Below are 13,572 nucleotides of genomic sequence, written 5' to 3' on the forward strand. Positions count from 1 at the left end.
TATACGATTACAACCATTTTCTCAAAATTTGGTAGGAGAAAACTTTGTAAATGAAGCTTTGCTTAGTGCACAGCATCCGTACATTTAATGTTAAATGTTCTTTTATCCTCCTCGACTCAGAAACTATATTGAAATATAACAACAGCATCCATCTTGTCATAAAATGACTAAACAGCCAATAAACGAACAATCTTTCAAGTCTGACGATTTCTCCTTCCTTGTGTTCATGTGCACACATGCAGTCCAGTGTTTCCTTCAAACAGGACACCTGACAAACAAAAAATGTAACATTTAACAATCTTTGCACATTTGATAATATCCAGAGTACCTTTACGTTAGAATCAGTGCCTTGTGGTTACTTCACCTCAGTGTGGTTTACATCCATGTCTGTCCAATCATGACACAGTATACACATGTAGTCAGTTATCGCCGCTCACCTTTGATTAATAAATTGTATTTCACTAGCAGGGACCACTTCCTTGGTAAGGATGGATGAGGAAGTGTGATAGTGCTGCGGTTTGGGGAAGGCCTTGAAGGGGACTGGCGACGGCTCTCAGGCCGGGCAGAACCCCGTGTACTAGCGAGAAATAAAGGAGCTCTGGGTGGGGTTAATCTGGGCTCTAAACTGAGCTGCTGTTAATTTGTGATTTCTGAGGCTGGTAACTCAGATGAACGTATCCTCAGCAGCAGAGGGACTCTTGGTCTTCCTTTCCTGGGGCGTCCTCATGTGAGACAGTTTCTTCGTAGTGCTTGATGTTTTGTGCAACTGCACTTTTGGGACACATTCAAAGGGGCGATCGTGGCTCAAGAGTTGGGAGGTCGCCTTGTAATCGGAAGGTTGCCGGCCTCGCGTCTGTCAGTGCGCCCCAGGGTGGCTGTGGCTACAATGTAGCTGCCATCACCAGTGTGTGAATGGATGGATGACTGGATGTGTAAAGCGCTTTGGGGTCCTTAGGGACTAGTAAAGCGCTGTACAAATACAAGCCATTTTTAGCATTTTTACAGACTGACCTTCAGTTCTTAAAGTAATGATGGACTGTTGTTTCTCTTAGTTGATTGGTTCTTGCCATAACATGAAGTCTAACTGTTGTCAAATAGGGCTGTCAGCTGTGCACCAACCGGACTGCTGCAAGAAACTCCACATACAAACCCTGACAGGCACACCTGTGAAGTGAAACCATCTCAGGTGACTACATCATGAAGCTCACTGAGACAAGGCCGAGGGTTTACAGTGTGTCATCAAGGCAAAGGGTGGATACTTACAGGAGTCTAAAATACAACATATCTGGAGTTATCATCTTTTTCTTTGTTACATAATTCCACGTATCCTTGTGTCATATGTATTTAACTTCTTCAGTTTGAATCTACAGTGCAGAAAGTAATAAAAACAGGAAAAACAAGATGTGTCCAAACTTTTGACCGGCAGTGTCCCACATCTACCCTCACAGAACAATCTTTTCAATAACCTCTTTCCCCTGACAGTCAGACTGATGGCAAACCACTGAGCAATGTGCAATAATAACCTCTCACTGCCTCAGAAATATTATCATTCTTGTGTAAATTTATATTACTTTTGTATTTTGTACTGTCATGTTTATCCTGTAGTGTTTCATGTCCACTTTAACAGGTCAGCTTCTTGATTGGCTCTCATTGAAACTGAAGTCTGTATGTTTCAACAGTTGTGTGCGGTGACTGTCACAGAAAGGCGAGGACAGACGACGTCCCCTGCTCCATACACCCACAAACACCCACTATTTAGAAAGATAAATTAGATCAGATGAAAACACTGTTTGTGCTGCCGATCCGCACTCCTCGTTGACAGAAGAATGACTGTCTTACCATCCATCCATGCATCTTCTTCCGATTATCCGGGGCCGGGTCGTGGGGGCAGCAGCCCAAGCAGAGAAGCCCAGACCTCCCTCTCCCCAGCCACCTCCTCCAGCTTGTCCAGGGGAACACCAAGGCGTTCCCAGGCCAGCTGAGAGATATAATCTCTCCAGCGTGTCCTGGGTCTGCCCCGGGGCCTCCTCCCGGTGGGACATGCCTGGAACACCTCACCCAGGAGGCATCCTTGTCAGATGCCTGAACCGCCTAAACTGGCTCCTTTCGATGTGGAGGAGCAGCAGTTCAACTCTGAGCCCCTCCCGACTGTTTTACTATTTATATTCTATTCCTGCACAGTTGGTGTGGACCACCCACAATTTCACTGTGAACAACGGCAATTAAAGCTTTTTATTCTTATGTCTGCGATTGTCACACAGGCAGAAAATAAGCTCTTCTTTTGTGTTTTCACTGATTGTTTTCGATCTCCATCAGCAGCTTTACAAAGAACATGAAATAAGTGAGAAGAGAAAGAAGACATTTAAAGAAACCATCTTTTAAACCCATTGCTCCATTTGAAATACTTCAGGTCTGTTTTAAACTAAATTATAACATTTTAACAAAAAAGAATCTGATTTCAGACTCAAACTAGAAACAAATCAAACTCAGAGGATCATTCAGCGTATCAAGGTTTGTCCCAGAGGATTCAGTTTTTGTGACCCCCAAGTCCTCTTGTGACCCTCAGATCCCGTGAGCAGTGAGGGACCCTCGGGAATGCTGACGGCATTTTCCAAAGATCCGATTAGTCATCAGGAAGTGATTTAACACCCGCTGAAATGAAAGGCGGAGACCAGAGAGTAAGTTAACGTCACGTCTTTATTGCGTCACGTAGGAAAATAGATTCACATTAAAGTTCTGGCTTCTGTCCTCATCACGCTTCACTTTCTCTTCACAACAAACAAACACAAGCGAAGCTGCGTCACACTGCTGAACGGGAGGTTCATCCTCCACCGCTCCCGAAGTAAAGTGCAAAACAAAAAAGCAACAGAAAGGAGAGAGGGCGGAGTTACGGAGAAACAAACATCCAAAAGAGAGACCAGCAGCCACGGGAACACATGCAGAAAACCGATGGCGTTTCTCACGGCAACACCAGGAAGAAGAAAATCTGCACATCAACAAGCTCAACAACCGACAAAGCACGAGGCAGAAGGAAAACAACAGGAAACGTCAACGCCGCTGGTCACAGCTACAGACAAAAACCCGGCCCCCACGGGACCGCCAGGGCTCGCTCCCAACAGTGCCTCGTCATCTCGTCACGTTTCGTCAGTGAAGGTCTCTGACCCGGTGAGGGTCAGTAACAATCAGCTGTTCACATCTCAGAGGGCTCGCAGGGGAGCCGCTCTACACATGTACAGCACATATAAACAAGACAGGAAGTGACATCAGAAGGCGCCGTGTCGTCAGTCTGGCCCCTTGGAGTTGACGCCCTGCTACCCGGATCCCGATCGTTTAATCTTTGATTATCTGACCCGTTTCTGGTTTAGTTTGTTCGAGCACTGCGGCTCCACAGTGAACACCTCCCATAGACAGCTGCAAACCCAGGCTCCCAGTGCAGGGCCAGACTGGGCCAGAGCTGCTTTTAACTGGGTTATCCTGGAGTCCTTCTGCCCTTCAGGGATCATCAAAGCAGGTTCACTTATTCAGATGAACCACAGTTTCTGGGGTTTGTGTCTCGGGCTTCGTCATGCTGCTTCACACCTGCTCGCTTGGTAGAGCAGGTGTGAAGCAGCTCAGGTCCACCTCTTTACCCCTCGACTTTCTCTCCCCCTGATTGGCTCTCTCACAATCACGACCGTTTATCTGAACGCCTTTGGAAACCGACTCTTAGACTCGCGTTCTGAACCACATGTCAGCTCTGCTCAGTTACTTGCGCTGTTAGTCCCAACTTCAGCTCTTTTTGCATCTTTGTCAGGTTTCCCAGTTTGCCCAGTAGCTCCTGCACAGGGAACAATCTCTTTGGGTTTCAGTCAGAACTTTTTGATTTCCAAAAGCAACATTTGACTTTAACATCAGGTCTGCAATAAAGTGATGAGGACAGAGTCAACGGTGCCTGGCAGCAGAGCGACTCGTCGGTCAACTCAGCAGCAACTTTGCCCACCGAGGGTTTTTTGTTTTTCTTTCTGGAAGCATCTAGGCCTCAGTCCACCTCAAAGGAAGCCTTAAAGCAACAGGGACCAGTTCAGGACCAGCAAGCCTTCTCAGTCCTGGATAAAATTCCCATTGAGGTCCCAGATCAGCACAAACAGGTCCCAAGAGGTCCGACGTTTCGTCAGAAAACCCTCCAGAGTCAGACGCTCCCGGAGTAACTCAGCATCAGTCCTACAGCTCTCTGACAAACGTGATGCGATTGGAAGCGGGTGGACTGCTGTAACCACAGTCCAGGTCAGGTGACTCGCCTGCGGCTGCCGTCAGACGCAGTTTATCGTACAAACTTTGTCTGAAGTAAACTGAGGCCTTTAGAGAGACGTCTTTACTTCTACAAACCGTGAAATGTAACTACTCTGTGCGATTACTTCAGCTCTCATAAAACACTCGTGTTTTCCTCTTTATTCATACTGTTCAACACTTAAAACTGAAACGGCCATAGTGCGGCCGGCCTCTCGTCAGGTGCAACCACAAAGCAAAACATAACTCATAAATACCTGTGACGTAGTCTCTCAATGCATATAACAACAAACTGGTAACACACACGGACTCTTTACACAGTGCAACGCTGGAGTCAGTCAGGGCCGAGGCGCGGCAGTTAACAGGACGCCGAGACGTGCCAGTCGGCTGAGTTTACACCATGCAGTCATATTTACATGCTGGCGCTTAGTGCAGTGCTGCCGTGTGCACCTTCCCATCATGCAACACGTGTGAATTAACAGTCATGATTTTCGACGTCCCGTTAACTGACCCGCAGCTCTCATTGTCAGAGGACAGAGGGAAGTGAGGACACACACTTGAACACGCCACATTCACACCTCCAGACGCGAGTACTGACAAACAAAGTCTGAGATCACAGGATGAAGATGGCGAGGACGGCGGCAGTGCCGCGCCTTGCAGTTTGTAGCACCAATGATGAAGACGACGCCCGCGGGGAGCGAGAAGCTGTCTGACAGAAGTGAAGAACAATCGCTCAGCAATGTGACACTTCCAGAGTCCTCCCGAAGGAACCACAGAAGAAGAGCAGGAACCACTTCCTGTTACAAGTTTAGGGCACTTCCTGTGGCCGAAACCTTTGTTTTGGGTTATTTATTATTTTATTTTTATTAACATCAGCATCTCGACGTGGTCGTGTCACACTGCTGATCGGGACAGAGCTGTGGTGGCGCTCGCAGGGAGCTGGTTAGTGCAAAGGGTGCATGGCGTCTAACGGGCTCTGAGTGGGTAAATTCTTCGTACTGCATGCGAGCGTTGGTGGAGGGCGACTTGTGCTTTGCTCCTTGTGCCTGAGCTCAAGCTTCAAACCAGCCGTTTGATCCGTAAGGGCCAGATATCGTGTCGCTGCTGTGCTCTCTAGCGGGGGGGTCTACATCCACGTCATTAACATGAAAACAACAACGTGGCTGCCGGAGGAGGGGCAATTTTTCACCATAAATAACCTGCTGAAGTAAAAAATCACTTTCAGTAAATCGTCGCCGGGTGGTGAAGGTTTCCAGCACAGTTCACACAAAGTACTTTCTAGTTAAACAAATGTGGTGCTACTTGACAAAGAACACATGGAAGCAGATCTGCTGTGAGGTCATCTGGCCCTGACGGAAACAGACACGAGCACTTTAGAGTCTGTGACTGACTATTAATCATTTAAATGCAATCAAAGAAGCTGAACTAATAAAGAAAGTCGCGTTCAAACGTTTAGATCAAACGGCTTCTTTTTGGGGGGCACATTTAAAAAAACCAACACGATAAAAACACAAGGCTGTTCAGAACAGGGGGCGGAGCCTCTGCTCCCCAAACGGCACCTCCTGGAGGCGACGGCCTACAGGGGAGCAGAGGCTGAGCTCATTACAGAGGTGGTTTCTCAGGTTTAACACACAGAACCTTTACAAGGCTCTGACCCGTAAGTACCAAACCCGCCTCCTCCTCTGCACGTTTTAAGGTGAAGCGAAGCAGCAGACCAACAAATGTTCGGAGGAAGTGTGGCCGCGAGATGTGAGTGTTCTGGTTTCATGTATGCCCCTGACTGGCTGTCTGACGCAGCCAATCTGGGATCTCCACCAATGAGGAAGAAGACGTCAGACGGGCGAGGCTTTGTAGCGAGTGAGGTAACAGGGTTAGTGCCCCTCCCTCTGTGAGGATGTGCTGCTCTCTGCTTCCTCTTTCACATTCTTCATCACTGTGGCGGGAGAGGCGGAGCCAGCAGAGGAGGTGGAAGGAGGAGGTGGTGGCGGCAGGCTGACGTGCGGCTGCACCGGCGTCAGCGTGATCTCCACCTCGCCTTGCTCCTCGTGCAGCGTGGGCAGTGGGAGGGGAGGCGCTGGCAGGTGTGCGGTGGGCGGCGTGGTGGCGCTGTTGTTGTTGCTCGGTCTTGGAGCTTTCTGGATGACTTCCACCATCTGGGTGCGCCCTGACGCCGCCAGCTCCCAGCTCTGGTTTCCCGGGCTCTGGAGCAACAGCAGCGGCTTACTGTGGCGGTCCACCTCTGGAGGGCACTGCACCACCACGCCACGGTGCTCCACTGCACCCAGAACCATGCCGGGCGGTTCCTGGATCACCAGCTCCAGCACGGGCTGTGAGGAGGCCGACGACGAGGAGGCTTTCTGGATGACGCCACCCGTCACAGAGCTGATGATGGAAGGAGGAGGGGGTGGCGCAGGTGGTAGGGGTGGAGGAGGAAGAGTAGTGGGCGGGGCTGGCAGGGAGTCCTCGGGGCGAGGTTTTCTCGGTCGTCCTCGTTTCCGTTTCACGGGCGTCGTGTTGGTGGGGGTGCTACTACCGATGGCGCTGCCACTGGACACCACCACCTCCAGGGGACGCTTGGCTGCTCCACCTCGAACCTTCTGGACCACAGAGGTGGGGGCTGAGGGGGCATGCTGCTGCTGAGGGGGAGGAGGCGGGGCAACCTTCTCCCTTTCGTAGGACAGACAGCTCTGAGGCAGAATCATCACAGGAAAGGGGCCGCCCTGCTGCTGCGGCAGCGTCGCCATCGCGATCACCTTCACCCCGCCACCACTCGTGGCGGTGGTGGCAGTGGGGCCTCCATGTCCAGACACCTCCCCTACACCAGAGGCGTCTTTGGGAGCTAGTGAGGGTGGAGAGGAGCGGACGGTGAGTGTCTTATCTGGGATGGAGCTGCGAGGGAGGATTCTGGGTAACTGCATTATGATTGATTCAACCTGCGGACAATGAGAGATGGACGGAGGTCACCGATTGGTCTGACTGAAACAAACAAACATAAACACGCCATCCTGACTGTACCTGTGATTTCTGTGTTTTGCTGAGTCTATGAACACCAGCAGCTTTCGTTCACCTCACTTACCGCAGGACGTAGAGATGAGGAAGAGCTGGAGGGAGGCGAAGCATCTAGGGAGGAAGGTTTTCCAGACGAAGCCGATTTGTCTCCTGATTGCGATTTCAGCGAGGAAGAGGAGAAAGAGTCTCCGAGATCCTTCTGTGGAAGGAGAGACAGACAGGAAGAAATTAGCAGTGTGATACATGGATCGGTGACATCACTACCTGCTGTGAAATTAACCTTCTGATCAGGAGCGCCATCACCATCAGCTCTGGACGCCAAAGGAGTCTTCTTGATGACTTTGTGGGTTTTAGCTGGACCGCCTGCACAGAAAACAGCGCAGTCAGTGACGTGCTGACAAACACCATCATCATCGCGTTCATCGCCATCATCACCATGTGAAGGTTTCTCTGTATGTCAGAGAGTGTTGGTGGGGGAGTGGACAGGTAAGCTGAGGGACTCTGGCAGTAAGGGGGGGGTAACACAGACACACACACACACAGAAACACACAGACACACACAGAAACACACACAGACACACACACAGACACACACAGAAACACACAGACACACACACAGACACACACACACACACACACAGAAACACACAGACACACACACACAGAAACACACAGACACACACACACACACACACACAGAAACACACAGACACACACACACACACAGAAACACACACAGACACACACACAGACACACAGAAACACACACAGAAACACACACAAAGAAACACACAGACACACACAGAAACACACACAGACACACACAGACACACACACACAGAAACACACAGACACACACACACAGAAACACACAGACACACACAGAAACACACACAGACACACAGAAACACACACAGAAACACAGAAACACACACAGAAACACACACAAAGAAACACACAGACAGACACACACACACAGAAACACACAGACACACGCACACAGAAACACACACGCACACAGAAACACACACACACAGACACACACACACACAGACACACACACAGAAACACACACACAGAAACACACACAGAAACACACACACAGAAACACACACAGATACACAGACACACACACAGAAACACACACAGAAACACACACAGATACACACACAGACACACACACAGACACACACACACACACAGACACACACACAGAAACACACACACACACAGACACACAGACACACAGACACACACACAGAAACACACACACAGAAACACACACAGACACACACACAGAAACACACAGACACACACACAGAAACACACACAGACACACACACAGAAACACACAGACACACGCACACAGAAACACACACACACACAGACACACACACAGAAACACACACACAGAAACACACACAGAAACACACACAGAAACACACACACACAGACACACACACAGAAACACACAGACCTGCGAGCGCGGCGGAGGACACGAGCTCGGCCTGACTACAGCGAGGGTTGACGATGTGCTCCTGGATCAGGTAGCGAGCGATCTCCACCACCGTGTCGAACGAGCGCTTCAGGATCTTTTGCGCCCAGTCACAAATCAGCTCGCACGCTGCCTCTGTCACTTCCTGTTTGTAGGTCTGGACCAGCTCGGTGAGCTCCGCCTGGAGACGAAGAGGAACAAACAGTATTCATCACCAACAAATTGCAAATAAATATGACTGGTACTGCAGGACACAGGAGTACTGCACTGTGAGTACCGGGTCATTCTTCAGGTCGAGGTTGGGCAGCAGAGGCATGTTGAGGACCGTCTTCCTCCTGATGCCGCTGTAACAGTACGTTTCAGCGGGTTAAGGAAGGCTAAAGGTTACTCCTGGCATTCCTGACCTTAGACTGGGTTCGGGTTTTCTGCACTTTTAATCTGAAAGGATATTTGGACTGTCCTCGGCCTCCGAGCCGTCTCGCTTTGATGTTGGGAAAAATGTCTCTGATGATCTTCCCAAAGTTGGCGGCGCTCAGAGGACGCTGCTGCAGGTTCTCACAGTACCTCCTGCAGGACAGACAGACGCACAGTCAGGAAAGCATCGGAGCGCCATGGCAACCAGATCTATGTCAAACCACCCTTGTTACAGGGTCACTGTGCGTGTGTGTGATTTCTGACTTGTAGGTCTCGTAGACGTCCTGTTTGGGCAGGCAGGTGTCTGAATGCTCCTCCAGGTGACTGCGGATCCAGTTACAGGTGTGAAGCTGGTCGGCCGTGTTAAATGAACTCGAATCGCTGCCGCTGAGAACACAAATTCAAGATTTACAGAGGTTCACCGTTTCTGACAGAAAAACGACAAATCACAAACTATCAGGATAAAAAACAAAGGAGCAAAATGGAGAAGCAACGTCACCTTTTGTCTCCAGAACTCGGTCCAGAGGGCAGCTGCAGGTACAGGTACAACTTGTCATTGTCAGAGAAACGCTGAACATCTTGCTGTTGAAAAAAACCCCACAGTGAATGAACCAGACCTGAGGTGAGCACCAAACCAGACTTTAACCTCACATCAAGTTTCTTACCAGGATCTGCTCTACTTTGGTCTGAACGTGTTTCCTGTAAGAGGACAGAGGACATGCTGATCAGATCCATCACGAACACCACACAGGGACGTCAGAGCTTCAGAAATTCTAATCCCCATTTTCACACACAAACACTTCCTGCTTCATTGCCCTCACTCAGACTTACGAGATGTTGCTCTTCAGTTTCTGCAGCAGCATGCTGGGCTCAGTGTCACCCTCCCCTGTCTCCAGACCGCCCTGGCCCCTCCGGGAGGCCTCGGCCCGTTGGTGACACTGGTCCTCGGACATCAGGACCAACTAACCAATGCTGTGAAACACCATCTGAGAGAGACACACAGGAAAACGCACACTGTAAGGACAAAAGCAGCAACTGAAGCCAGCTTTGTGGATGCTGTCCAGTCTGGGGCCTGCCGTCTGCCTGCAGCGAGCTCTTTATTCATTTTTTTTTTAAATCTTTGCAGGGTTTGTCTGCAGTTCTCTTCTCAACAAACTCTGCTGTGCGTATTGCAGCCCACTTGTCAACCGATCAAATTGTGTCATCCACGCTCAACAATGTGCAGTCAGGATCTTGGAAGACTGCACGCGGACCCCCCCCCCACCAATAATGTACATGGACAGACACATTTAAAACCAGCCTGCCCACCTGCAGTTCCTCTGAAGTTCAGCAGAGGGGCCAGCATAGGGTCAGTCCCCACAGACTCCCATAGCTTTCCAGCAGAACTAACCATGTTTAATAAAATATGATGAGACACTAACTGTGTTCAGGAAACAGTTTAAGAACTAATTTGATCAGCTTTGGCCTAAAAATCAACAATTAGTTACTAGGACATCAGGCAGGTGTGGCTCTCAATGCAGTTCACAGTCCTGCTGCAGTCCAGTGTTGGGATCCAGCGGGCCCTGAGGTATCACTGCTGCCCAGCTTTACTATACAGGCCTGCGGGGTCCAGAAACCTCAGAAACCGCCAAACACTTCCCTACTCGGACCCCACTGGGGATTCAGGTTTCACGTCTCGTCCATGCAGGCCCTCGATGCTGATCCAGTTAGAACGGTTTAATTTTACCGTCCAGGTTAAAAAATCTGGATGTAAACAGATGCAATCAACCCACGTTCCGGGTCACAGCTCTGCGGCGGCTGCGCGGCTGGCAGCCCGACCGCGGGCGGTAACGGAGAGACCAACGCCGGCTGTGTTACGGCAATCCCCGGAGCGGGGGAGGAGCAGCACGGAGCCCGCTACCGTTATCGGGAGTCGTCTGTGTGGCCGCAGTGTTTACAGCGCCGGTGGTCATGTGCTGCCATTTACAGCGCGCGCGCGCACATACACACACACGAGCCCAGCTGAACATATTACTCCGAAGCTAGCGGGCTAATCCCGTCCTCCGCGTAGCTACCGGAGGCGGCCCAGACTCGGTGGCTGAGTTGTTCTGAACAGATGTTAGAACCGTTTCACGACTGTCACGCGTGCGTGAATCGGCTCCCGGTTAGGATGCCGGTGATGTTCCGGATAACAGACATATACGGGCTACCTGCATGCTAATCATCATAGGGTGGCTCACAAGCTAAGCTAGTAGCTAACTGATAAGCATTAGCTAGTAAGCGCTGAAACAGCCCGTTAAATCGTTTCAGCGCGATCTTTTTCATTTCCAAATAATTCTTGATAATGATACATAAATTCTGTTATTACTGTATGATCCAACAAGCGAAGCCCGCTTCACTATTTATTTTAAAAAAGAAAAAGAAAGTACCTGAGCCAAGATACAGCAAAATTCCCCTTTTCAGATTTTTTTGTGATTGGACGAGTTTGTTATGTCTGCCTGACTACAAACCCAGCGTCTATTCCCATTGGTCAGTTCTCAAAAATCTACCCAGACACCAAAAGCGGGTTTAATCCTATTCGTCGAGTAGAAATGTTTTTAGAACAGGAATTAATTTGATTGGACGCCTTTTCCTGGTCTGCCCAGTTACAAAATAGACGAATTCTTCTGTCGAATTCTGCATAGCAACAGCGAAAGCGAAACCAGCTAATACAAAACGTAAAATTGACATGCATGTAGAAATGTTAGGAAGAAGCAGGGAGCTCAGGTTCTCAAGTCTGAAATGATCATTTAATATTAATAAACTGAATTCTCATTAACCACATAAAGGATATGGTTAAATATTATCTCTAATTGCTTAGGGTATAAAATCTACACTACTCTGCCTGGTTTACACCCAATGTCATTTACCCATTATATTGTATATTGTATAGCTTTCTTGTTATATGTAAAATTGTATTGTATTTATTTAAATTTTTACTTTTTAATTATTTTACCTGCATTTTTTAATCACTCTTATATTTAAATGTTCATTTGCTATTTTATCTAGGGATCGAGAGTAACGTAGTTTCTATTCTCTGTATGTCCTGTACATGTGGCAGAATTGACAATAAAGTTGACTTTGACTTTGACTTGATCTGTTTTTTTGCCTACAAACCCCAAGAATTTTATTGTGGATAAAAGATTAATAAAAAAAAAAACACATTAGAATAAAGTCAACCATTCAAATGCCATGCTATGGTAAAACTATGTTGAACAGCTGATGCAAATCAGTGATTCTACTTTTACTGAGGACATATTTAGCTATTTAATCTTCAAGGAAAACAGCTCTTTATTTTGTCACATGAATTTTCCATCATACAAAAGAGAAAGTACACAGAGTAAACAGGAACAGACAGGAAGAGAAAGGTTTGTTAGTGATGCTGAAACCCCTGCCTCTCGTCTTCATTCAAACGCGCTGCAGAGAAACATGAACACAAACATTAGTCACATTTACAGATTGCAAATAAAGCTTTGTTCACGCTGCTTACATATGACTGCTCACCCAACCATCCAGGCTGTCATGTTGTAAAGTTTGCAGACGACACAGCTGTGGTTGGTTGCTTCAGAAACGATGAGACCGGCTACAGGAAGGAGGTGGAACACTTGGAGGACTGGTGCAGGAAAAATCTCTGCTTAAATGACAAGAAGACGAAGGAGAAGATTGTGGACTTGAGGAGGGGAAGACACACACACACACACACCCCTGCACGTTGGAGGATCTGCACTCTAAGTAGTACCCAGCTACAAGTACCTGGGTGCGTACCTAGATAGCAACCTTACCTGGAAAAACACTTCCAGCCTGATCAGGAAGGCTCACCAGAGGCTCTACTTCCTGAGGCAGATGAGATGCGTGGGAATGGAGAGCTCAGTCCTCAACTCCTTTTACAGATGTGCGGTGGAGAGTGTTCTGTGCTCTGGCATCAACGTGTGGCACAGAAACTGCACTGAGGCAGAGAGGAAAGCTCTACACAGGGTGGTGAAGGAGGCAGTGTCCCAACCATCACAGACATATACACCTCCGGATGCAAGACGAGGGCCACCTGTATAGTGAAGGACCCCACTCACCCAGCACACTCACTTCTTGTCCCGCTCCCCTCAAGCAGGAGGCTGAGGAGCATTAAATGCAAAACCACCAGACTGAGAAACAGCTTCATTCCAGAAGCTGTGAGACTTTCTCGATACATAAATGGACAAGAACTGATATTGTAGTACCTTAACCACTACTGACACCGTCACTTTATCAGTGCTGGACATCATGGTCGTTTGCTGCTGTATCTATACTCCATACTGGTACTCAGGTTTTTGCACTATTTATTTGTTATTCTGTTTCTTTCGCTCCGGGACCGTGTGCACATCATTTCATTCCAC

At 48.7% G+C, this 13,572-nt stretch overlaps 1 protein-coding gene across 5 annotated transcripts; it reads right to left on the minus strand.

The window, feature by feature from the left end:
• Positions 1-2,678: 2,678 nt before the first annotated feature.
• rfx5 (regulatory factor X, 5) lies at positions 2,679-12,174 on the minus strand. 5 transcript variants are annotated; one of them, XM_082521879.1, is made up of 11 exons: positions 11,593-12,174; positions 10,016-10,170; positions 9,850-9,883; positions 9,684-9,766; positions 9,449-9,571; positions 9,221-9,337; positions 9,048-9,126; positions 8,753-8,951; positions 7,556-7,638; positions 7,343-7,474; positions 2,679-7,199 (listed from the first exon to the last, which is right to left on the minus strand). In XM_082521879.1, the coding sequence occupies exons 2-11, from the start codon at positions 10,135-10,137 to the stop codon at positions 6,138-6,140; spliced, it is 2,034 nt and encodes a 677-aa protein (XP_082378005.1). In that variant the 5' UTR covers positions 10,138-10,170; positions 11,593-12,174; the 3' UTR covers positions 2,679-6,137. The 5 variants fall into 5 exon arrangements, with proteins under 5 accessions (XP_082378005.1, XP_082378007.1, XP_082378008.1 ...); XM_082521881.1 differs by lacking the exon at positions 11,593-12,174 and adding an exon at positions 11,532-11,550; XM_082521882.1 differs by lacking the exon at positions 11,593-12,174 and adding an exon at positions 11,085-11,525.
• Positions 12,175-13,572: the final 1,398 nt, after the last annotated feature.

Source organism: Aulonocara stuartgranti (assembly GCF_965226115.1).
Source record: "Aulonocara stuartgranti genome assembly, chromosome: 22".
Classification (NCBI taxonomy): Eukaryota; Metazoa; Chordata; class Actinopteri; order Cichliformes; family Cichlidae; genus Aulonocara; species Aulonocara stuartgranti.